The 25,502-nt window shown below is 41.4% G+C and overlaps 2 protein-coding genes and 1 long non-coding RNA gene across 12 annotated transcripts in view; 1 reads left to right on the top strand and 2 right to left on the bottom strand.

The window, feature by feature from the left end:
* Positions 1 to 3,441: 3,441 nt before the first annotated feature.
* On the bottom strand, positions 3,442 to 15,052 carry MAGOH (mago homolog, exon junction complex subunit). The gene is made up of 5 exons (XM_033226324.1): positions 14,803 to 15,052; positions 12,032 to 12,090; positions 10,054 to 10,164; positions 5,179 to 5,261; positions 3,442 to 3,687 (listed from the first exon to the last, which is right to left on the bottom strand). The coding sequence occupies exons 1-5, from the start codon at positions 14,888 to 14,890 to the stop codon at positions 3,588 to 3,590; spliced, it is 441 nt and encodes a 146-aa protein (XP_033082215.1). The 5' UTR covers positions 14,891 to 15,052; the 3' UTR covers positions 3,442 to 3,587.
* LOC117092567 lies at positions 15,027 to 19,676 on the top strand. The gene is made up of 2 exons (XR_004440845.1): positions 15,027 to 15,329; positions 19,327 to 19,676. It is a non-coding gene; the product is annotated as an uncharacterized LOC117092567 (long non-coding RNA).
* LRP8 (LDL receptor related protein 8) overlaps positions 19,261 to 25,502 on the bottom strand; it is an 85,519-nt gene continuing 79,277 nt past the window's right edge. For 4 of the 10 annotated variants that reach the window (XM_033226314.1, XM_033226317.1, XM_033226322.1 and 1 more), the window contains one exon: positions 19,261 to 23,951. In XM_033226314.1, the coding sequence (XP_033082205.1) occupies positions 23,913 to 23,951 (39 nt within the window). In that variant the 3' untranslated portion in view covers positions 19,261 to 23,912. The remainder of the gene's footprint in view (positions 23,952 to 25,502) is intronic. The other 6 variants (XM_033226319.1, XM_033226320.1, XM_033226316.1 and 3 more) reach the window with 2 other exon arrangements.

Here is a 25,502-nt window from a genome sequence, read left to right as displayed (position 1 = left end):
CAGAGTGACAGAGATATGTGACCTTTCAGACAGAGAATTCACTGTCACTGAGGAAGTTCAGTGAAATTCAAGATAGCACAGAGAAGGAACTCAGAATCCTGCCAGATAAATTTAACAAAGAGATGGAGATAATTTTCAAAATCAAATAGAAATTCTGGAGCTGATAAATTCAGCTGATATACCAAAGAATGTACCAGGGTCTCTCAACATGAGAACTGATCAAGCAGAAGAAAGAATTAGTGAGCTTGAAGACAGGCTATTTGAAAATACACAGAAGAATTGAAAGAAAAAATAATAAAAAAGGATGAAGCACGCCTACAATAGCCACAAATGGACAAATCTAAGAGTTACTGGTCTTAAAGAGAAGGTAGAGAGAAATTAGGATAGAAGGTTTATTCAAAGGAATAATAACAGAACTTTCCAAACCTAGAGAAATATATAAATATTCAAGTACAAGAAAGTTATAGAACACCAAGCAGATTTAACCCAAATAAGACTACCTCATGTCATTTAATAATCAAACTCCCAAAGGTCAAAGATAAACAAAGGATCCTAAAAGCAGCAAGAAAGAAGAAACAACACACAAAGAAGCTCCAATGCATCTGGCAGCAGGCTTCTCAGTGGAAAGCTTACAGGCCAGGAGAGTGTGGCATGACATTTAAAGTGCTGAAGGACAAAAAACCTTTATCCTAGAATAGTATTTCCAGCAAAAATATCCTTTAGACATGAAGGAAAAATAAAGACTTCCTAGACAAACAAAAGCTGAGGGATTTTGTCAACACACCAGACCTGTCCTTCAAGAAATGCTAAAGAGGGTTCTTCAGTCTGAAAGAAAAGGATGTTAACAAGCAATGAGAAATCATCTGATGGCACAAAACTCATTGGGAATAGCAACTACACAGACAAATGCAAAAGATTTTAAAACTAATTATGTGTAAACTACTACTCATATCTTGAGTAGCAAGACTAAAAGATGAACCTATCAAAAATAATAACTTTTCAAAACATAGACAGTATAAGATATAAATAGGGGCCAGGCACGGTGGCTTATGCCCATAATCCCAGCACTTTGGGAGGCCAAGGCCGGTGGATCGCTTGAGCTCAGGAGTTCAAGACCAGCTGGGGCAACATGGTGAAACCACATTTCTACTAAAAATACAAAAAATTAGTGGGGCATGGTGGCACATGCCTATGGTCCCAGCTTCCCGGGAGCCTGAGGTGGGAGGATCACTTGAACCTGGGAGGCGGAGGTTGCAGTCAGCCAAGATTGCACCACTAAACTCCAGCTTGGTGAGATATACATATATATATATATATATATATTATATATATATATATATAGAGAGAGAGAGAGAGAGAGAGAGAGAGAGACACACACACACACACTGGGCACAGTGGCTCACACCTGTAATTCCAGCACTTTGGGAGGCTGAAGTAGGATGGCTTCAGCACAGGAGTTTGAGACCAGTCAGACCCTGTTTTTTTTTTTTTCTTGCTGCTGCTGTTGTTTGTTTTTGAGACAATAAATATCAATATTGCTCTTGTTGCCCAGGCTGGATTGCAATGGCCTGATCTCGGCTCACCGCAACCTCTGCCTCCCAGATTCAAGTGATTCTCCTGTCTTAGCCTCCTGAGTAGCTGAGATTACAGGCATGCACCACCATGCCAGGCTAATTTTGTATTTTTAGGAGAGATGGGGTTTCTCCATGTTGGTCAGGCTGGTCTCAAACTCCTGACGTCAGGTGATCCGCCTGCCTTGGCCTCCCAAAGTGCTGGAATTACAGGCATGAGCCACCATGCCTGGTCTTTTTTTTTTTTTTTTTTTTTGAGACCAGAGTTTCACTCTTGTCACCCAGGCTGGAGTGCAGTGGCAAAATCTCGTCTCATGGTAACCTCCACCTCCCGGATTCAAGTGATTCTCCTGCCTCAGCCTCCCGAGTAGCTGGGATTACAGGCGTGTGCCACCACACCCAGCTAATCTTTTATTTTTAGTAGAGATGGGGTTTCACCATGTTGGCCAAGATGGTCTCAAACTCCTGACCTCAGGTGATCCATCCACCTCAGACTCCCAAAGTGCTGGGATTACAGGGTGAGCCACTGCACCCAGCCAAGAATACTTTTCTACACTGAAGTTCCTTTTTGCCTCAGAAAACAAAACAAAAAAGACTCTTATCACCTGAGGTCCCGTCAGTTCTTTAGTGTCGTTTTTTGATGTCTACTTTACTACCAACTTGCTTCATTGCCCCAAGTGCCCTTATAGGAGGAGGTGCACTGGAGTCAGGAACCCTGACATCTCAGTGCAGTTCTTAACTTGCTCCATAGTCTTTGAAGGAGTAGAGTGTGGTGGAAAAAGAATGGGTCCAGGAGTCAGGACACTTGGGACCTTGTCCCAGGCTGGCCTGCTTTTAGCGGGGTGAGTTTAGGCTAATCACTTCCCTTCAAATGAGGCTTAGTAAGACCTAGTTCCTTTCAGCAGGTGCAATCCGTTCAACCAGTACTGTGCTTAAGCCACACAATTTAGCAGAAAGAAAAAGTTGTCTACAGGTCTACCTGCTGAACAAATTCCCACACTATCTATACAACTTGGCCTTGGTCCTGAATGGCTGTTGGTATTCTGATTTTAAAATGGATTAATGGAAAACTTTTCTGAGACCAGACATTTTATCCTGTATCATGTAAGAAACCAAAGCATTTTCCCCCACACTGAAATACCTATGAAAACCTAAAATACTTATATCTATAAAAGTTGATTTTAAAAACTCCAACCACCATACTATTTCATACCTAAATCATCAAACCAGTGTTAAATTTAATGATATTAATCCTACTTTTTTTTTTTTTTTTGACATGGAGTCTCGCTCTGTCGCCCAGGCTGGAGTGCAGTGGTACGATCTTGGCTCACTGAAGCCTCTGCCTCCCGGGTCCAAGCAACTTTCCTGACTCAGCTTCCTAAGTAACTGGGATTATAGGCTCACGCCACCACGCCCAGCTCATGTTTGTATTTTTAGTAGAGACAGGGTTTCACCATGTTGGCCAGGCTGGTCTTGAACTCCTGACCTCAGGCGATCTGCCCGCCTCGGCCTCCCAAAAGTGTTGGGATTACAGGTGTAAGCCACCACATCTGGTCTAATTTTACATTTTTTTGAATCATTATCCAAATAGGGTCCAAACACTGTATTACGTGTCTCTTAAGTCTCCTTTATAAGCTCCCATTCCATCTGTTTCCCTTGTAATTTATTGAAGAAACCACGTCATTTGCCTTGGAATTTCTTCTCAATATGGCTGATTGAAGTCCCACTGTATTTTTAAAACATGTTCCTGCATTCTCTTATTTCCTATAAAATGGTAGTTATATCTAGAGAGTTGATTAGACTTGACTTTGGGGCAATACTTCACATAGAATGTTAGTGTTTTACAAAGTAATTGAGAAGAGTTCACATGTTCAGGTCTTTATAAAATAATAAAAATTGGATTTTATCACATATTTATTAAAGACAATCATTTATAGTTTATAAAAAAATACTGCCCTGATATACACAAAATTTTCTACTCCCACCCACTCCCCCATGTCCACACCAATATTCAATCTAGATTGGTTTAATCTTGAAGTGTAATCCAATAAGACTGAAGACCAAACACTTCAGGTCCTGGACAAGATAATAAAATACTCGTAAGCCTTCTGGATCCCTAAAATGCAAAAGGGAAAAAAAAAGTTTAAAACATTGAGATAAAACTGGCAAAAGATACCATTTAATAATCCCAATTATTTCTCTATCAAGATGTTGCAAAGGAACATTAAAACTTTGCATTAGGGCATTAAAACTTTGACCAATCAAGTGTCCCTAAAAAAGGAAAAGACTATATATTAAAAGGGTATATTATGAGGTAATTTAAATATGCTGAGTTTTTAATATAGGGAAATGCTTACATTAAGTGAAAAAATATAATTAAAATAATCAACTGTATTTTTTATGCTTCTTAAAAAGTATATATTCTATTAATGCACAGAAAAAAAGACTAAAAAGAAACACTGGAAGATATTAATAAGGGTTGTCTGATTGATAAGATTGTGGATGACTTTCCCCTTTCTACTTTTCTACCTTTCCTGTATTTTCTACAATGAGCATGTATTACTTTCAGAGTTAGGAAAACTTTTTTAAAAAGTAGTAGTACTACGCAGGACCAAGAGGTTGAAGATGACTGTGGCATTACTGGCTAAGAAGAAGGAAGAGTGTCCAAAGGAAGACAATCATGCCCAACATTTGCTAAAAGTGAGCCGTATCTAATCCTGAATCCTCAAAACTTAACAGCCAAAGAAGTTGCCAAATTCTAAGGATTCTTTGTAGTACACAGGTTCATGCCTCAACTTGATAATCTACCCTACTGACAACATGAATTTTAAAATTTTTATCCCTTTTCACCAAACCAATGCTTTTGTAAAAAATAAATTTAAGGCCAGGCATGGTGGCTCACGCCTGTAATTCTAGCACTTTGGGAGGCCGAGGCAGGCAGATCACCTGAGGTTGGGAGTTTGAGACCAGCCTGGCCAACATGGTGAAACCCCGTTTCTACTAAAAATACAAAAAAGTTAGCCAGGTGTGGTGCCAGGTGCCTGTAGTCCAAGCTACTTGGGAGGCTGAGGCAGGAGAATCACTTGAACCCAGGAGGCGGAGGTTGCAGTGAGCTGAGATTGCACCACTGCACTCCAGCCCAGGCGAGACAGTGCGAAACTCCATCTCAAAATAATAATAATAAATTTAAAATCAAATAAAATTTAGATCCTAAAAAAAAGGTCAAGTTTCACTGAAGTCAGATTTTAAGATGTGCCAGTCTGAACAGTCACACTGAGAAAGCTATTCAGACTCGGTAACTCTACGGTTTATCATGAGCACTCTTTAGGCATATTCCAATTTTTGTTCTGGCTGCTCCTGTGCATTAATCTGTATGTGTGTGTCAACAAGAAGGTCGCAGTAGCAATGGCTGAATGAAACACCAAAAGTAATAGGAGCAAGTTTTCAAAAATAATTTGGGGTGCCTCCCTAACAAGGAGGACAAAGCTGCCCACCTGCATTCTGCATTTGCCCCAGATCTTCCCATAATGGTCCCAATTTGGTTAAGGTTTCTCACCAAACTGCTCCCAAACAGACACAACTGGATATAAGGATCATGCACACTTACTTGGATTGATTGACATCAATAAGGGAACCAATTTTTGATGTTGTAAAAGAAATGTGTTCATCTCCAATGACGATTTCAAGCTCCTAAAAACATTTTAGAAAATCTAAGTAGAATTGGGTTTTCATCAAACACACAGAAGGATTAATCATTTGCCAAATCACACAAACTTGACTACAGACAGTCACAAAAACAAGGGCAGTTCACTCTGAGCACTGAACTGTGCTGGACACTAGAAACAAGAGATAAATACAGCTCATATTTAAAAGAAGTTGTACCCTCAAGACTCTACCATTTCTCAGATTTGGAAAAATCTACGTAGGTCTTTTTTTTTTTTCCTGAGATAGTCTCGTCCTGTTGCCCAGGCTGGAGTGCACTGGCATGATCTCGGGTCACTGCAACCTCTGCCTCCCAGGTTCAAGCGATTCTCCTGCCTCAGCCTCCTGAGTGGCTGGGACTACAGGCGCCTGCCACCACGCCTGGCTAATTTTTTTTTGTATTTTTAGTAGAGACGGGGTTTCACCGTGTTAGCCAGGATGGATTTTTTTGTATTTTTAATAGAGACAGGGTTTCACCATGTTGGCCAGGCTGGTCTCGAACTCCTGACCTCAGATGATCTGCCTGCCTTGGCCTCCCAAGTGCTGGGACTACAGGCATGAGTCACTGCGCCCAGCCTATGTAGTACTTTGTATGAGCTTTCATCGTCAACAATGTGGAGTAACATGAATATATCTGTTTTAAAAATACCAACGATTGGACTGGGTATGGTGACTCACAGCTGTAATCCCAGCACTTTGGGAGGCCAATGCAGGAGAATCACTTGAGCCCAGGAGTTTAAGGCCAGTCTGGGCAACTTGGTAAAACCTCCTCTCTACAAAAAAATACAAAAACTCGCTGGATGTGGTGGCGTGCATCCGTGGTCCCAGCTACTAGAGAGGCTGAGGTGGGAGGATCCCTTTACCCCAGGAGGTCAAGGCTGCAGTGAGCTGTGATCTCATCACTGTACTCCAGCCTAGGAAACAGAGTGAGACCCTGTCTCCAACAACAACAAACAAAAACAAAAACCAAAGGATCTAACCTATCTAGGCAACTTCTAGACCTTAGGTTTGATCCCCACTTTGTCACTCCTTACCTGTATGATGGTGGGTCTCAATTTCCAAACAATGACATGAGTACCACAAACCTTCAAAAAGTATCTATGTGAAGCCTGCTAGGTGCTCAGTATTGTTCTCAGTGCTCAGGACAGAGAAGTAAAACCAAGCAAACCAAAGATCTCTGTCTGCCCTGTGGAATTTATATTCTTGTGAGCCCTACTTACTTTTTCTTCTTTTTGATTCATATATACTTTTTGTTATAATTCAATCAGAAAATAGAAAAATCTGAGATGTTTCCAATACTCAGATTTATAAATTATTGCCATACTTGTGTCAGATTTTTTTAAAAAAGAAATAAAATATTACAAAATTTATGTCTATCTCCCATTCTGTTCGCCCTCCTGTATCCCCTGTTTTGTTCCATTCTTGTTTCAGATTTGGTAGTATGTTTTCAGTTACTTCTTTTTAGATACAGGGTCTCACTCTGTCACTGAAGCTGAAGTGCAGTGGTAGGATCATAGCTCACTGTAACCCTGAGTTCCTGGGCTCATGCCATCCTGCACCTTTAGCCTCCCGAATAGCTAAGACTACAGGTATGCGCCACCATGCCCAGTTAATTTTTAGCGTTTTTTTCCTTTTGTAGAAAAAAGGTCTCACTGTGCTGCTCAGGCTGGTCTTGAGCTCCTGGCCTCAAGCCATCCTCCCACCTTGGCCTCCCAATTAAGAAAAAAAAGTGCTGGGAATGTAGGCATGCGTCACTGCGCCTGGCCTAGACGTGGTAGTGTGTTTTAAAATTTTTACAAAAATGGTCATATTATACATACTTTTTGCATTTTTCATTCCACATTGTTTTTGAGATTTATCAATGTTGAGTTATACAGATCTAGCTCATTAGTTTTAAATGCTATAGTATTCCATTTCCCTACTGAAATAAACTTAAGTTCTGAATTTTTGTTCCTATAAACAATGTAGCAAGAATATTCTTCTATACATCTCCTTGTACATATGTGAAAATGTCTCCATATAATTCCTAGTAAAGTATTTTAAATGTTCCCAGATACCACAAAATTACTCCCTAACGCGGTTATACTAATTTTACTCTCACTCTTTTCTCGTATCATTTTTTAAACTCAGCAGATTTTTTCTGTTGTTATTCTAATGGGTCTGAAATGGTATCTCACTGTCGTTCTTTCATTTTACAAATGAAGCTGTAAATCTTTTCACATTTATTAGCCACTTGTTTGATCTTGTAAGTTATTCATAACTTTTGCACATTCTGCCATGGGACTGTCTTTTTATTACTTTCTAATTCTTTATATATTCTGGATAGAAAACTCTTGACAGTTTTATGTATTGCAGATATCTTCTTCCAGTCTATGGCTTATCTTTCAACTTTATCTTGCCATCTTTTGTCAAACCTAAGTTGTAAAGAAGTCAAATTTACCAATCTTACCCCTTAAGGTGTTTTAAAAACTCCTTCTCTACCCAGAAATAATAAGATAGTCTATATTCTGTTTAAAATTTTTGATTTCTATAGCCTAATTTAAAAACATTCCATAAATATATTGTCAGCTGTCCTGGTACAATTTGTTAAATAACTCATTCTTTTCCCATTAATGTGAAAGTCCACCTCTGTAGTATGCTGTTCCAAGTTTCCATATATTCATAAGTTGGTTTCTGGGCTCTTTATGCTGTTCCATTGGTTTAGCTGTCAATTCCTGAGGCAGTATCATACTATAAATGACCAGAGTTTTATAAGAAATCTCCAGTATTATTTTGGCTACTCTTGCCTCTGATTTTCCATGAATTTAATGCTTATTCTATTTGATTTTAAGGGGAAAAAACCCTACTGCGATTTTTATTTGAATTAAGAGTGAACTTATAAATTACTTTGTTGAAAACTGACATCTATATGATACTGAATCTTCCCATCCACAAAAACGATAATTTTGTCCTTCTATAAAGCCCTTTCAAGTTTTGTACATCTTGTTAAATGCATTCCCAAGTTCTTTATTAACTTTTCTTGTAATTATTAATGGGATTGATTTTAATTACAGTGTCCAATGGTTTATTGCTGGTATAAAGGAATATGCTCTTCCCTCCTCACAGAATTGTTGTGATGGTTGAACGAGTTAACAGAAATAAAAATTTTATAAATGGTAAAGCAAAATACATATATATGATATTACTGAGATTCCTTGAACATAAATTAAAGTTAACTTTAGTAAGTACTGAGGGTAGGATTTTTAAAAAAATTCTTGAAGGGTTGGTTGGTCCATCATTTTGAGGTTATTAGGCATGAGTTTATATGGGTTTTCTTATTAGTTTAACAAATTATTATTGAGCTTTTACTATATATGGGCACTATTTTCGTCACTGGAGATACAGCAGTGAAAAAATTGAAAAGCAAGTAAGACAATTTTAGACAATAAGTGCTACAAAGACAACACATATTGTGATGAAATTGAAAGCAAAAAGAAAACACACACACACACACACAGAAAAAGACAGCACAACAGATCTTTTTCTTAATGATGGGAAGAGACTTCTTAGATTGAATGGACAGGCAAGACATCACTGAGGAACTGACTTTTGAAGACCTCAATAATAGAGACAGTCTTGTACAGAGTTAAAGAAAGAATATTTTAGGCAGAATGTGGCAAGTGCAAAGGCCCTGAAGTAAGAACCACCTAGGTATTTCTGAGGAACAGAAATGAAGCTAGTAAGGTTTGAACACCATGAGACTGGAAGCATGGTAAAAGATAAGGTGGGAGTTTAAATTTTAAGTACAGTGGGAAGCCACTGGAGTTTAAATCAGTGGAATACATAAGCAAATTTACATTTTTAAAGATCACACCAGTCAGGCGCGGCGGCTCATGCCTGTAATCACAGCACTTTGGGAGGGCAAGGTAGGCGGATCACCTGAGGTCAGGAGTTCAAGACCAGCCTGGCCAACATGGTGAAACCCTATCTCTACTAAAAATACAAAAATTAGCTGGGCATGGTGGTGTGTGCCTGTAAGCTACTCGGGAGGCTGAGGCAGGAGAATCACTTGAACCCAGGAGGCGGAGATTGCAGTGAGCTGAGATCACGCCACTGTACTCCAGTCTGGGCGACAGAGCGAGACTTCGTCTCAAAAAAAAAAAAAAATTACATTGGCTTTCAGGATGGAAAAATGGATGGTATGGAACAAGAGGAAAAACAAGGGAACCTATTAGAAGTCCAGAAGTCTGGATTAGGATGGTAGCAGTCAGAGTGAAAATATCTTTTCTGTTAATTCAGTTCAATATGACAGTGGCTTTTATTTTTTAGTTACCAAAAATGGTGCTCAGAATGAATATATAATGTATATAAATACACATGAATTTAAATACATATACTGAATTATTTGCATGATTTTCCTTTCATTAGACTGGTGAAATAATCATGTTCTATTTCTCTTTGTATCTCCACAATGCTTTGTCCATAGTAGTTAGTAAATGAGACAGGTAGCAAAAGCTTTAAGTGGAGGAGGGAGTGTGCGGGGTCCTAAGAAGAAATTCAAGGCTGGGTTCTTGGTGGCCAGCAGCACTTGTTCTCTCTGTTCCTTCCTGTGGGATTAATGCAAGACCTTAATGCAATGCCTAGACCAAGGTGCTTGCAATCTGCTTTCTGCAGGGCTGACCACCACCACCACCACCACTACCACCACACACACGCACACAGTTTCACTATCATATGCAGAGCACTAAACCTCATCTTATTTGTAAGATTTCTGCACTACAGGATAACCAATAAAACATACCTGCCGGCCCACTCGGTCAGGAGGAGGCCACAATGCATCATCCTCTTTGGTAATTTCACTGTCATCAATTATTCTCTTCAGTTCCTCCATCACGCTTTTATGTACATAAGCCTGAAAGCAAGTTAAAAGACAAAATGTATGTTGTATCCTTAAGCAGTGCTTTGACTCAGATAGTGATGGAAGATAAAAATAACTGTTTCTGCAGACTTATTTCTGGCAACTCCTTAAGTGGGAAGACATTCATGCTCAACCTCGGCATGATGCAGGTGAGGGACAGGGTCAGAAGTATACAATAAACTGCACCTCAGTCCCCCATCTAGCTGTTACTACCTCCTGGTACATCCTGTTCACATGGCCCTTCTGCCTGTCCACATAGCCAACTCACAAAGAAACCCAAAATAGATCTGTGAATGCCCCCTGCTATGGTTTGAATGTTTGTGTCTGCTCCAAAATTCATGTTGAAATTAATCCCCAATGCAACAGTGTTAATGGATAGGGCCTTTAAGAGTTGATTGGGCCTTGAGGGCAGAGCCCCCATGGATAGGATTAGTGCCTTAGGAGACAGCTTAAGAGAACTAGCTGGCCCCTTTCTTGTTCTTTCACCATATGAGAACACTGCATTCATCCCTTCTGGAGGATGCAAAAACAAGGCACAGTTGTGGAAGCAGAGACTGGGCCCTCACTAGACACTGAACCTGCCAGCGCCTTGATCTTGGACTTCCCAGTCTCCAAAACTGTGAGAAATATATTTTTACGGCTTAAAAATTATCCAGTCTCAGGTATTTTGTTATAGCAAAACAAAGAGACAGTGACACCTACATGCCCTGGTTTATTTTTTTTTGGGACGGAGTCTCACTCTGTGGCCCAGGCTGGGGTACAGTGGCGCAATCTCGACTCACTGCAAGCTCTGCCTCCCGAGTGGCTGGGACTACAGGCACCCACCACCACGGCTATATTTTTTTGTATTTTCAGTACAGACGGGGTTTCACCGTGTTAGCCAGGATGGTTTTGATCTCATGACCTCGTGATCTGCCCGCCTTGGCCTCCCAAAGTGCTGGGATTACAGGCATGAACCACTGTGTCCGGCCAGTTATTCTTAACTAGGTAATACGCTCCTGAGGAGCAAAATGTATTTGAAAAGATATGCCTGTGTAAAAAAATAGTGAGGATGTGGACATGTGTGAATAAGCATAAAACTGATAGCTAAAACAACAGTATGAAAAATATATGCTAAGACATTTTCAAAGGTGGCAGAGTGGTTAAAAGAGTAGCTTTGATGAAGCCTTAATGATGTAGTAGAAATCACAGAAAGGAGAATACAAACTTTACTGGGGTAGGATTGGGAATTCTTGCTGTATCTCTTACTAGCAGGGGTAACTCTGAACAAGTCTCGTAATTAATATCTGGGCCTTTATTTTCTTATTTGTAAGGGGGCTATAATACCCTCCCCCATCACATGGGCTTATAATCAGGGTTAAATAAGATGCCATGCCTGACATCTAACATGCATTCAATGATATCAACTGCTTTCCCATGCTCCCTTTCCCACTCAGATGCAAATTAAATAGCTCTCCATTGTGTACTATGTGCCAGGGAATATACAGAACACTTTAAGTATAACATATTTAATTTTATGACAGCACTTGGGAGTGGGAGGTAGCTTTTATTTTCCCTGTTTTTGCAGGTGAAGAAACAGACTTAATCAAGTTCAGCCAGGAACTTGCCCACGGTCACATGGGGTAGTAAGCAGCAGACTCAGAGTTCAAACCAAGGTATGTCAATGGTTACCAGTAACTGATTCCACATTGTAAAATAAAAAAATCCCAACTAAAAGATGATTTGGGAAATAATCCAGAAGCTGTCTACAGACATGTGTCTCTCTCCCTGTTCTTTACCTTTCAATACTACTAGATACAACAAAAACAATGCAAGACAAAAAGCTGAAATGTAGAAAATGAAGGACTCTCAGAAGGCATACCTCTTTTCTGATCATGACATCATTCTTGTAATTGCTGTTGTTGGCATATCTTAACTTCCCTGTGGGGACAAAAGCCAAATTCAACATATAATAAAAACATGAATAAAGCATCAATGCCATACCAAGACTATCGGCAGTTGCCTAAAATGTATCTAACTTGCTCAAAGTGTCTAAGAGATTTATTATTTACTCTTAAGGTAGTTCAACAATACTAGTCTTTCAGTTCTTCATTTCAGGCTTAAACAGCTAATTATACAGCTGACACTCAACTACCGCAAAAAGCAGCTCAGGTGAGGTATAAACACAGGCAGGCTCTTTTCTGACTTTGTCGAATCACATTTTTGCAGGTGAATGTCCTGAAAACAGGCATAGTAAACGGTAACTTACCAGCACATAGGACCTCCTGAGGCTCAAATGAGTTGTGAAAACATTTTGAAAACTGTAGGATGCTGTTTATATATATTATCATGTGACTGTGCCACACACTATTTCTGTGATGGAAAAGCTGTTGCTTTTATCACTGAGCACATTTGGTACACAAGACCCTTTGTCCATGTGTGCATCTAACAGGTTAATGTGAGTATATGGTGGGGATGAAGAGAAGATAGAAGGAAACAGAAGACATGTAGACTAGAAGACATACATGTGAGATGAGCCCAGTGAATTTATTCCAACAGCCTCTGTGACGTCTCTCTGTCTCAAGTTTCTTCACATTCAGTTCACTGTCCATACAGTGGACAAGGTGATGTGGTAACAGATCTATCAGATTAGGTTACACTCCATCTCAAAAAAAAAAAAAAAATCCGAACTCCTCAACATGGCATACGGCTAAGCAAAGCCCCTGCCTGCTTTTCCAGCCTCACTCCTGCAATATTTTTCTCTCACACAGCTGGAGTCGAACTACTTGGTTTCTGCCTGAAACATCCCAAGCACTTTTTGGTTTTCAGCCTCTTTGCATGCTGTCTAAAATGCCTTCTTGACTCTTCTTGGTCTCCTAACCAATACCTCACATCCCCTCCTCCCATCATTTTATGTAGGAAGCCTCCTCTGATCCTCAGGCTTGGCTAGGTGCCCCTTCTCTGCTGCAAGTCTCCTCTGTTTCTTTTTACCACAACACCTAATACGCTGTTTGGTCCCTGCTTACAAATCCATCTCCCTCACAGTCAGGGCCTGTCAGATACATCTTTGTGGCCCACTTAATGGATGTTTTCTGTCATCTTCGATTCCTCTTTCCTTCACCACAGTGCCTCCGCCAAAAAAATCCTATCAACGATCACAGTCCAGTTAGTTCTGCCTCCAACAGTTTCCTAAATCTTTCTCTCCATTTCTACTATCTCTGTAGTCCCAACCAACATCCTTTTTTTGTTTTTTTTTTTTGGTGACAGTCTCGCTCTGTCACCCAGACTAGAGTACACTGGCACTATCTCAGCTCACTGCAACCTCGGCCCCAGGTTCAAGCGATTCTCCTGTCTCAGTCTCCCGAACAGCTGGGATTACAGGCGTCTGCCACCACGCGGGCGTGGTGGTAGTAAAAATACTAATTTTTGTATTTTTAGTAGAGGCGGGGTTTCACCATATTGGCCAGGCTGGTCTCGAACTCCTGACCTTAAGTTATCCGCACACCTCGGCCTCCCAAAGTGCTGGGATTAAAGGCGTGAGCCACCGCGCCTGGCCCCCAACATCTTTCTTGTCTTGACAACAGTCTCCTAATCAATAGCCCTGTTTTCACTCTTGCCCATTCCGCACCCAATAACCAGAATGCTTTTTCAAGAACAGATCACATTTCTTCTCTGCTTAAAACCTTCCAAGCCCGACCGGGCGCGGTGGCTCACGCCTGTAATCGCAGCACTTTGGGACGCCGAGGCAGGCGGATCGCCCGAGGTCAGAAGTTCGAGACCAGCCTGGCCAACCTGGTGAAACCCTGTCTCTACTAAAAATTACAAAATTAGCCGGGCGTGGTGGTGGGTGCCTGTAATTCCAGCTCCTCGGGAGGCTGAGGCAGGAGAATCGCTTGAACTCGGGAGGCGGAGGTTGCAATGAGCCGAGATCGCGCCATAGCATTACAGCCTGGGCAAAAAGAGCGAAACCCGTCTCAAAAAAACAAACAAAAAAAGCCTTCCAAGTCCAAACTCTTTACCATGGTCTATAAAGATCTACAAGGTGCGGCTCCTACCTACCTATCCGACATCATCTCCTGGCATCTCCCAGCTCACCACTCTTCAATCACACTGACCACCTGAGACATGCCTAAGCTCATTCCCGCCCTGCAGCCTTGACTTCTGGTATTCCCTTTGGGTAGAATGGTCTTCCTTGCGAGCTTTACAAGGCTGGGTCCTTCTTGCTAATTAGGGCTCGGCTGCAATACACCATTAGAACTCTCTAATGGCCAACCTATCTAAAAACAGCCCATCCAGCGATTATTCTACTATGTTATTTTCTGACCACTCACTGCTATCTGGAATCATCTTTTCATGATCTCTCTCCCAGCAGTAAAACACAAGTTCCACGAGAGAGGAAGTTTGTCTACCTTCGCTGCCGTATCCCCCAAAGAGTGGAACAGAGACTGGCACACAGTGGGCGTTCAGCCAACGTTTGTTGTATGGATAAAAAGACGCCGTGGAGCAGACACAGTGGCGCTCCTTTCAGATCCGCACTGCACAGGTCTCAGCCCCTTCCTCCTCTAGTTCCCCACAGATTTCCGACCCTCGGCCTCCCCACTCGCCCGCCCCCAGGCCTGGTCCCGCTCCCGGCGGGCGGCAGGCTGCTTTTACCGTCCGGTCGGAACTCAAATTCCAGGAACTCGTGGCCGAACTTGCCCTTGTGCCCCACGTAGTAACGCAGATAAAAGTCACTCTCCATGGCTCCCAAAAGACAACCGAGCCTGAACTTCCAACAGCAGGCCGCACTCCCGCAGTCTGCGCCTGACACTGACGTTTACGGCGGCGCGCGGAAGTGACGTCAGGTCACGCCGTCGCGTAGTGGAGGGGTTCTTTCTCGCTAACCTATTCGCCCGGAAGTGGCAACAAGACTGCCACACCCCCTCACGCCTAGGAGGTAACGAACTTTGTTTAACCCGGAGGCGGGGCCAACCAGCTCCGCCCCTCCAGCTGGACTCGGGAGCGAGGTTGAAGTTGGTACCCGCGGAGTTCTCTCCAGGCCTGAGGCCGAGAGCCAGCCGCCTGCCTACCTCTGGGCTTTGAACGCGGGGTCTGGTGACTTCGCTTAAAGATCTCGGGCCGAACACCCTGAGCTTTGCGTACGCCAGGCTCAACCTCAGTTCACAGGACCCCCGACTTGTGTGAGTCGTACACCGCTCTTTACTGTCTCTGGACCTAGGTCATCTCGGCAGTAAAATGGGGTGAAATGACCCGACCTCCCCGGAGGATGCCGCGCACGATGTGTGTACCTCGAGATGGCTTCCATTGACCTGAACTGTTAAGAAAGCCCTCCTCAGTGACGCCTTCCCTGAATCCACAGTGGAGATTGCCGTTTCCCTGGAACTAGTTCACCCACACTTACCCATTTCGTCCTTTTCCAGCTTTTATTTCTATCTTTCTGCCCCACTGATCTCTAGAATAGGTGCTGTGAGAAGTTAGAGTATTTGATCTCCCACTCCCCAGTCATCCCACTTACCGAGCAGTGATTCTCAGTCTGGCTGCACATTGGAATTACCTGGGGAGCCTCTAAAAATACTGATGCCAGGGCTCTACCCCAAGCCAATTAAAATCTCCAGCGCTGGAACTGGGCATTGGTACTCTTTGTAAAGCTCTCAGTTGAGTCAGAGTTGAGGACCACTGACCGAAGAGACTCTTTTCAGGGCAAAGTTGTCTCTGTTAAGCCATTCTGGCTCTGGAAAAAATTTACAGTTGAATAGGGCCAGAGCAATCAAGATCATAATTATTTAATAGGAGCCTGCTTTCACTCATCTAAGTTCCAGGCTTAGAGAGAATGAATGGTTCTAGAGACAGTGCTGAGATGACATCATTCTTGGGGCCTGGCAACTAGAACTGTATAAGATTCTGTAAGTCGGGACAGCGGTCTCTGATTCCTATCCCCAGTCTTTTTTTTTTTTTTTTTTTTTGAGACAGAGTTTCGCTCTTGTTGCCCAGGCTGGAGTGCAACGGCTGGTTCTCAGTTCACCGCAACCTCCACCCCCAGCTTCCCAAGTAGCTGGGATTACAGGCACGTGCCACCACATCCAGCTAATTTTTGTATTTTTAGTAGAGACAGGGTTTCACCATGTTGACCAGGCTGGTCTCAAACTCCCGACCTCAGGCGATCCATCCGCCTCGGCCTTCCAAAGTGCTGGGATTACAGGCATGAGCCACCGCGCATGGCCCCCAGTCTTAACAATGAGTCCTTTGCTCCCTGAAAAAGCATTAGCAGCAGAGTGTAGAGTAGGTGTAGTGGGGGAAAAAAATCATTGGACACTGGTTAAAATAATCTTTTGTGTAACAATGACTCATTGTAACCAAAGGTGAACTGACTCAACTTTTTAGACTTCAGTTTCCTTCTCTTTAAAATGAGCATAAAAATGTACACCTAGCAGAACTGTTATAAGAAACAATGTCTCAGAAACTGTAAATTGCTATAAAACCATAAGATATTTTTATTACAAAACACTGCATATTGGTGGTAACAAGGGAACTGTATAAAAGAGAAGGGGGCTAGACACGGTGGCTCACACTTGTAATCCCAGCACTTTGGGAGGCTGAGGCAGAAAGATCACTTCAGCCCAGAAGTTTGAGACCAGCTTGGGTAACATAGGGAGACTTTGTCTCTACAAAAAATTTAAAAATTAGGTAGGTGTGGTGGTGCACACCTGTAGTCCCAACTACTTGGGAGGCTGAGGTAGGAGGATAATTTGAGCCTGGGAGGTCGAGGCTGCAGCAAACCATGATCACACCACTATACTCCAGCCTGGGTGATGAAGCAAGACCCTATCTCAAAAAAAAAAAAAAAAAAGAAAAGAGAACCACCAGGTATCAAGCACCTAATAAATGTCAGCTCCTAGGCTGAATGGGATTACCTGTGCTTGTTTTTCGAATCATCACAACAATTTTGAGGTGGTAATTAGAGTTAAGTGTGTAGAGGGATTAAGCAATTGCTACAAGGTTATTTTCCAGGAGTAAAATTATAAAAATCATAAGTGAATCTGGGGATCTTCAGATGTGGCAAATAACAAAAGTGTTGAGAAATGTAAAGGATACACAACTCCAGTCAGGCTGTAAAGTAATCCAGGTTTCTGGATATGGGACGTGGTGTAACTGAAAGAGCATAGTCTGTGTGTGTCTGCCGTGCCTGCATTCAGCGTCATTTATTGAGCATCCACTGAGTGTCATGTGCAGGGAGGATACAATGTTGAGCAAGACAGTTCTTTACAGAGCTTGCAGAGGAGGAAGTTAAGGAGCATACAAGCAATTACAATGTAAGGATAAGATTACCAATAAAGGAAGCACAGAGTACTACTATGGAAGCACATGAGGTGACTCCTAATACAGTGTAGGGTCCTTAGGGAAATGTTCCTGAAGGAAATGTTCCAGATGGAGGCCCAGAACCGTATGATTAGAATATAGAGGAGTGATGAGGCTGGAGATGGGGCGGAAGCTGAATCATGAAGGGCTTTATAAACCATATTAAAAGAGTTTGGGCACACCCAAGAATATTGGATTTTAGTGCCAGCAAAGCAGTTGAAGGGCTTTAAACAGGAAAGTGGAAATAAGTGGTGGTGATACATCTATGGCACTTTAGAAAGACTCTTTGGCTGCAGTGTTGTGGATTAGATTGGAAAATGAAAAGACTAGACGTATGACATTCAGATAAGTAGTTAAAGTAATCTATTAGCTGGGCAGGGTGGCGTGTGCCTGTAGCCCCAGCTACTCGGGAGGCTGAGACAGGATAATTGCTTGAGCCCAAGAGGCGGAGGTTGCAGTGAGCTGAGATCGTGCCGTTGTACTCCAGCCTGGGCAACAGAGAACGAGACCTTGTCAGAAAAAAAAAAAAGAAAGAAAGAAAAAGAGGCATGCAAAATAATTAGCCAGGCATTGTGGCATGTGCCTGTAGTCCCAGCTACTCAGGAGGCTGAGGCAGGAGGATTGCTTTAAGCCCAGGAGTTTAAGGTTGCAGTGAGCTATGATCCTACCACTGTACTCCAGCCTGGGTAACAGAGTGCGACCCTGTCTCTTAAAAAAAAAAAAAAAAAAAAAAAAGTAAAGGAGATAGAAAAGTGGATGGATTTGAAATAGAATACCATAATTTAAAGGGTGGGCAAAGGAGATGAAGATGTGGCCAGAAAGATAGGAGAAAAACCACGAACATGGTATCATGGAAGCCAAAATAAGAGTATTCCAAGAAAAGAGTGGCTAACAGTGTTAACTACTGCTTCCAGGTCAAGAAAGATTAAGACTGAAAATGTTTACCAGGTTTATAATCGAGGAGGTCCTGGATGACCTTGGCAAAAGCAACCCCAATGGCATGGGAATGAATGGTAGGGCAGAAGTATTGGGATGCAAGTAGGCAAAAATTGTTATGGAAGTACAGAGGTGAGTTATCTAACTTAGCCTTAGAGAGAAGGGAAGGCTTCCTGGAGGAGGCATTACCTAAGTGGAGTACTCAAGGACAAATAGGAGTTAGTCATATAGAGGAGGAAAATTTAGGCAGAGAATGCTGCGTTACAATTGATTGTACGGGGCACTAAAAATAACTGTGACTTTGGGCAGTTACTTCACCCATTTTCTCATCTATAAAATGGGAGTGGAGCTGGGTGCGGTGGCTCACGCCTGTAATCCCAGCACTTTGGGAGGCCGAGGCGGGTGGATCATGAGGTCAGGAGATCGAGACCATCCTGGCTAACACGGTGAAACCCCGTCTCTACTAAAAATACAAAAACAAAATTAGCCGGGTATAGTGGCGGGGACCTGTAGTCCCAGCTACTTGGGAGGCTGAGGCAGGAGAATGGCTTGAACCCGGGAGGCGGAGCTTTCAGTGAGCCGAGATCACGCTACTGCACTCCAGCCTGGGAGACAGAGCGAGACTCTGTCTCAAAATAAATAAATAAATAAATAAAATAAAAAAATAAAATGGGAGTGGATAGTATTGATAGTATTTACCTCACGAAATTGTTGACAAAGATTGAGATAATGTATGTAGAATACTGGTACACATTAGGGACTCAGTTCACTCCCCCTCATTAAAGTATTACAATGAAACAATATTTAAAGATTTTTTAAAAATGAATTTAATCTCTCTCTAGAAACAGTGCACTGATTTTACAAATGTCCACATTTGGTTTTCAGTTTACCAAGATGATGTTAGTACAGCTAGTGAGATGCAGCACGCCATCTTCAGCCCCCTCGCCTCTGGAAGAGACACCAGACTGCAAAGGGCACCGCATACAGAAGCTAATGGAACTTGAATGGCAAGACAAAAAGAGCAGAACCAGTTAGTGTGACACAACATTCTAACATGCTTGATTCTTACATCGAATATGGTAACTTGAGGGTTGGTGGGGGAAGACAAATAAGGAAAATCCACTTGGGAACAATTTGATGAAGTTTGCAAACCAGCACTTTACCCCCAAATTAACAACAGCTTGTATGGAAAAAAAAAAAAATGCTATTTTAAAAGTATATGGTTTGGACAGGTATCTGTTTTCTCTTGTAGTTTTTGTAAAAAAGTATCAAAACCTTGGCTTTAAATATATATATATATATACACACACACAAGTGGCTTTTTAAAAATTACTTTTTATAGCACAAAGTGTTTGTAAATGCAGAGGGTTTCTGCTAATTCTTGACTGTGCACATGGTGCATAGCCTGAATGAACAGAGCTTCCTGATTTTTTTTAACTGAAAAATTGAAGCAGGAATTCTTTAACCTTCTAAATTTTCCATACCCTAAAAATACAGTGTGAGAAGACTGTTACTCTATCTTCATGCATTTCGGGAAAAGGAATTATTTACTCTGAAATGTTTAATGCTAACTAATTTATATTTTGTGAAATGATGAGTGTATGGCTGGAGTTTCAGGGGTAGGGTGGAGAGGCTTGCATTCCTGTGCCATTTCCCCATTCCCACCAACACCTGACTGGACAGTGATTGGTATCCCCTCTCCAGACTCAATGTCTTCAAAATTTTCAGTTTTCTCTCTCACAGTTGAGAAAATCTAAGAGGCTCTCAACAACATGGCATGCTTCTGTGAAAATCCCACTGCCCTTATGTTAGTCTTCGTTGACCATATAAAAAAATCTTTGACTCAAATATGTGAAAAGCAGTCAGCATTTTCCTTTGGCCACTGGAAAGCTTGAGGCTGAATAATATCAGGTCTGCAAAGTGCTGGTAATGCATCCTAATGAATTTTCCATGATTAATTTAGTGCCTTGTACACAATGATCAAGAAATGCTTCATTGAATCAGAAATTAATCTAACTATTTTATAAAGTGCTTACATTGAACCTCTTTCCATACAGCCTCATTTCTTGACCCCTTGAGCCTTTTGTTCCTGTTAGAATGAACTGTGCAGTTCCTAAAGTCCCCATGCTGTTTCATACCTCTGTGTTTTAGCTCGGTGTGTCTCTGCCTGAAGCAGCTTGGAATCCCCTTCTTAATTTTAAGACTTAAAGTCACTTCTATGATGACCCTATTCCTCATCTTCTTAGGTAGAAAGACCCCTCTCTCCATTCTGCCCTAACAGTGCTCTGAATAGAATCGATGCCTTTTTTGTTTCCACATATATCTTCCTCCACTGCTACTGTGAACTCTGTAAAGTCAGAACATGTGTGACTGACCTTTACATCTGCAGTGCCAGGTGTGTAGTTGGTATCTAATGAGTGGTTTTAGTGAATGAATATACTGCAGTCATACTGAGATAACTGGAGGGATCAATAGGACTTACTGCCATACATTTAAATCCGATCTCATTCTGTTTTTGCCAGTTAATGGGTTACTTCAATCTGTTTTATAAATAATCCGTGCTATCAAGAGTAGGTAAGTACAGTTTTCATTTTCTCTGTTTCTAGAAGGCATTTCAGCTAGTGCCTTTGTAATTCCACTGGAGGAGAGGTAGACCATAGTATAGGTAGCAGGTCTGATACAATGTTCAGGCAGCCCAAAATAGTCTTCCTGCAGATGGAAATGGAGGAATAGCACTGGGACTGGCTTCTGATACATTTTCTGCCCTCTTGGCATTATCTCTGAGCTTCCTTCCAGCTCTATAGTCCAGTGACTCTGTGATCTGTGATTGGCTGTAGATACCTATGCACAGGGGACAAAAGGCAAAAGATATGTAACTACACCTCAAAATGAGGCTGAAAAGCGTCTGCGAATGGGGGAAGGTGGATCTGATTCCTCAGGTTTCATCTATTTACTGCTGTCCAACAAATGAGTATTTCACAATTTGTTTCTTGTAAAGGGTTGCTCCCATAGCTGCCTCTTTCAAACTTCAGTTATAGCTTATGCAAGAAACATGGATGTCTCTGAGAAAGTTGTGAATTTCATCATCATTTTGAGATCTCAGGCTGTATGTCCAGACCCCATTCATTATTTTTTCTGTGAATGCCAGGATCTGACCGAAAGTTTAGAAACTATGCCTTATCCACTGTTATCATTTAATTCCTTGGAAAATTCAGTTTCTTTGGAAGAAGGTTACAGAAAAAGTCACTTGTTTTGAGTAAATTTCCATGTTTTTCACTGTCATCATTTTTCTTCAGTCAAAAATAATTTTACTCTCCGTTCTTAAAAGAATAGTAATGTGAGTAAGCTCCATAGGAGTTGGCCACGTGTTCTTAAAATTCTGTTTGGTATTGGTCATTCTAGGTCAACTGCATTTACCCTCTCAATGAATGTTTCAGGACTATCAACACACGCATGTCATGAGGAGATTGCTGGATTATGCAAAACACAGTGCCCAAGCTCCAGAATATAGTTATTTTCTTAGAGTTTAGGAGGCCAAGAGTGATGCAGAGGAAGGTCCTAGGTACAGGATGCTAGAACTCCAGAATGTCTGACTGAAAATTCAAAGGGTGTCAAGCTGGTGAGACATCCAACCTTCATTGAGTTGGGGGCATCTGGCAGGTAGGGATGGGAAGGCATTTGCTTAAGTGTGTCAAGTTCCAGGTATGATGAGATTAGATGCATCTCCTCTGCTCCTACTTAAGTCAAACGCTTCCATGTTGCACCTTGTCCCTGGTTGTCTACTGGGAGTAAGTGGCAGAACAACAGAGTTAAGAAACTCAAACTCTTTCTCTTTGGATGGGAAAGCCAGTGGGGACTGAATCCTTCTGGGACTATAGGATTATGTTTCCAATGGGAGACCCCACAAATAGAAAAGAGCACTTCTCCCTTCCTCCCGCAAGGCCAGGAAAAGCAAAGAAGGTGTCTATAATGAAGAACATCTATACATATACCCAGAGATTTTTCTTTTATTTACAAAGCAGTAAACCAAATTCCTGTGTGAACATAAATATCCAATATACTATAATATTATGTATGCCATTTCCCCCCTCAAATATGACTTCAGTTTTGGCCAGTTGTTCTGACTTAAGCCAAAAATTAGTTTCATCTATATGAACATATGATGGTAAGTAACCTATTTATTACTTTAAAATGTTTCCCCACATAAAGGAAATGGTAGAGAGTAAGGGGAAAAGAGAAATAAGAGATGTAATAAAACCTATTCCACCATCTTTATTCTCAACCACAGCATGTCCCAGATGTTCAGTGCCTGGGCCAGTCTCTATAGTAAACTTGGGCTGTTCTGGAAATGTCTCCACTTAGCTCTGTAAGGATGGCACCCTTCAGGGTGCTTCAGAGGAAACTTACTGAATTCAACCCAAGTGTCCTGAAAGAAATTGAAGAAGTTACTCAAAGAGCTGAATTTTAAAACAAGGAGTAGCTGAGGGTGAGGCATATTCTATCTTGAGTTTCTGAGCACTCTGGTACCATGCAATGTCTGTACACTGACCTTTGCCAAAGCCAAGAAAGCCCCAGTAGGAGTCATAGCAGCCATGTGTGAGCTGAAAGGCTTTTCCTGACTTCCTGGGGTCGCAGGAATGGCCAGAGGTGAAAAGATTGCCTTTTTTACTACATAATTGCACAAACCATGGTATCTATTTTCTGAGCCAAATTTCCAAAGGCTTTTCTGAAAACTACAAGATATACCCCTTGTGGACTGTGTTAAAATAAATTTATCTTTATGTATTTGAACAGTAGCCATAGATGTGCCTCTTCTCTACAGATTTTTCTGTCACACACATACACATAGAAACACACACATATACACACACAGAGTCTGCGTGGTGGGCCAAACATGCCAAAAATAAATACTCTCGCTTCTCTAAATTATTTATAGAACTCATCTGATTTTTAAAATATGTTAATAAATAATCTAAATGGGGGAGGGAGTTGAAGTTTTTTTTTTTTTTTTTTTTTTTTTTACTTATGTTGATGGATAGCCACAAAGCATAATCATCTTATGTACAAAAAACAAACCCCCCAAAACCTAAAAAAATCCCCCCAGCAACCAAACATCTTCTGTAAATATATTTTTTAAATGATGAGTAAGGTACTGTGCCATTGGCCCCCATTTGGTTATGTGCATCATGTTAGTCAGCAGTAGCCATTCCACGAATTCCTCATGGGTAGTGCAACCAGTTAAAAAGTGTATAAAACATTATACATAGAAAAACTCTCACATCCTTTGGATGTTTGCAGTTCATCATAACTTTGTGGTTACCTTTCCGCAACATAAATTTTAAAAAAAAATCACACACACACATACACTCACACAGACCCATATATAGAAACCCATTCATCCAGTCATACGCCATCCAGAGTGTAGTGGGTGGGACTGAATTCCATGAGGCACGAAGTGGGTGATCCCATCCTCAGGGTAGTCCATCATCTTCAAGGCTTAATGCCACTCGCTGGGGAGACAAACCAAAGAATTCATCATTAGATCCATAAGAGTTACTCTTTATTGAGTATTGACAAAGTACAGACTTATGTTACTTTAACAGGTATTAGCTCACATAATCTTCAAACTATCCCAAGAGACAAGATTTATCCTATTTATTTTACAGATGAGAAAACAAACTCAATGAGCTTAAGTAGGGTTTGTTCTGGATCACATAGCAAGTGGCTGAACTAAAATTTGATCCCAGGTCTGTATGAATACAAAGCTGTAGATTTTTTCACCATTCTGTTTTGTATCTTTGTAAAGAAGAGTTGCACAGATCTAAATTTTCTCAATCCTCCCTTATAGGATTTTAGGTTTGGTCAATTTCAGTGGGTTAGCTTTGGCAAATGTTAAATTTCAAGCTATGGGGTTACTTGTCTCTAGCATGCTAATCACATTTAGGAAGGTAATATACTGCACCTTCCCAACAGATTAAACAGAATTGGGAGGCAATGCAGGTTAATTAAATTCCATCCCTCTCTCCCTCACCTCTACTTTCTAGTCATTAGGTAGATGCTAGACTCCTGTCTGCCAAAAATGGCTGACCATGAGACGGTGAGCCCACTAACCCCTGAGGCAGTCTATTCCATTGTGGACAATAGATTTAAATTCTTTTCTATATTAATGTGGAATTTGTTTGTTTATATCTTCTGACATTCCCTGATTCCATCTCTCAGACTCAGAGACAGTTCTACATAGGACAACCCTTGAAATTTATAAATGGTGTTTGAATTCCCTTCCCTTCATTCTGAGTGTTTTCTTCTCCAGAATACACATCTAACTTTCTCCATCTAGTCCTGATGTAATCTTGTTTGCCTCTTTTCCATTTCCCAGATACCCTCCTTTGCAAAGATTCTCCCCAGCTTCAGTATTTTTCTCACAGTTATGTGAATTTGGGCCAGCCACTTTACTTCTCTGAGACTTAGTTTTATCATTTATCAAATGGGAATAGTAATAGGACCTACCTCACAGGGTTGTTAGGAATCAAATGAGATAATGCATGGAGAGTGTTGAATATAGTACCTAACAACACATAGGGCCCAGAGTATCCTAGGTCAATGTAACCAGCACAAAATAGAATCAGACTCCCATCTCTGGACATTCTACATACGATAAAAAGTAACTCTACTGCCTTTCAAGTCATCTTTGGGTTATCTGTAGTTTTTTAATGAATGCAATGGCCATCCTCCACTAGTGTAGATAATTGAGACTACCTTATTCTAGTCCAGCCACCCTCCTACTCTCTCCAAGACAGATCTCTAGGCCAAAGATAGGCCCCAGTAGTGATGGTACAGTTACCCGAGAAATGGACAGAGGAGAGACAGGTTGTTGAGAATATTGATTTCCAGAGCTTCAAGGCTATTTACCTCATGATATAAAGGAAAGAGCATGGGCTTTTGTGTATATACAGACTGGAGTTTGAATTCTGGTTCTGCCACTTCCTGGCTATGACCTTAGGCAAGTTATTCAATTTCTATGAGTCTCAGTTTCCTCATCTGCAAAATGGGGCTAATAATAT

Source organism: Trachypithecus francoisi, unplaced genomic scaffold, assembly GCF_009764315.1.
Source record: "Trachypithecus francoisi isolate TF-2019V2 unplaced genomic scaffold, Tfra_2.0 Lachesis_group12, whole genome shotgun sequence".
Classification (NCBI taxonomy): domain Eukaryota; kingdom Metazoa; phylum Chordata; class Mammalia; order Primates; family Cercopithecidae; genus Trachypithecus; species Trachypithecus francoisi.
This window is presented reverse-complemented; position numbering and strand designations above follow the sequence as displayed.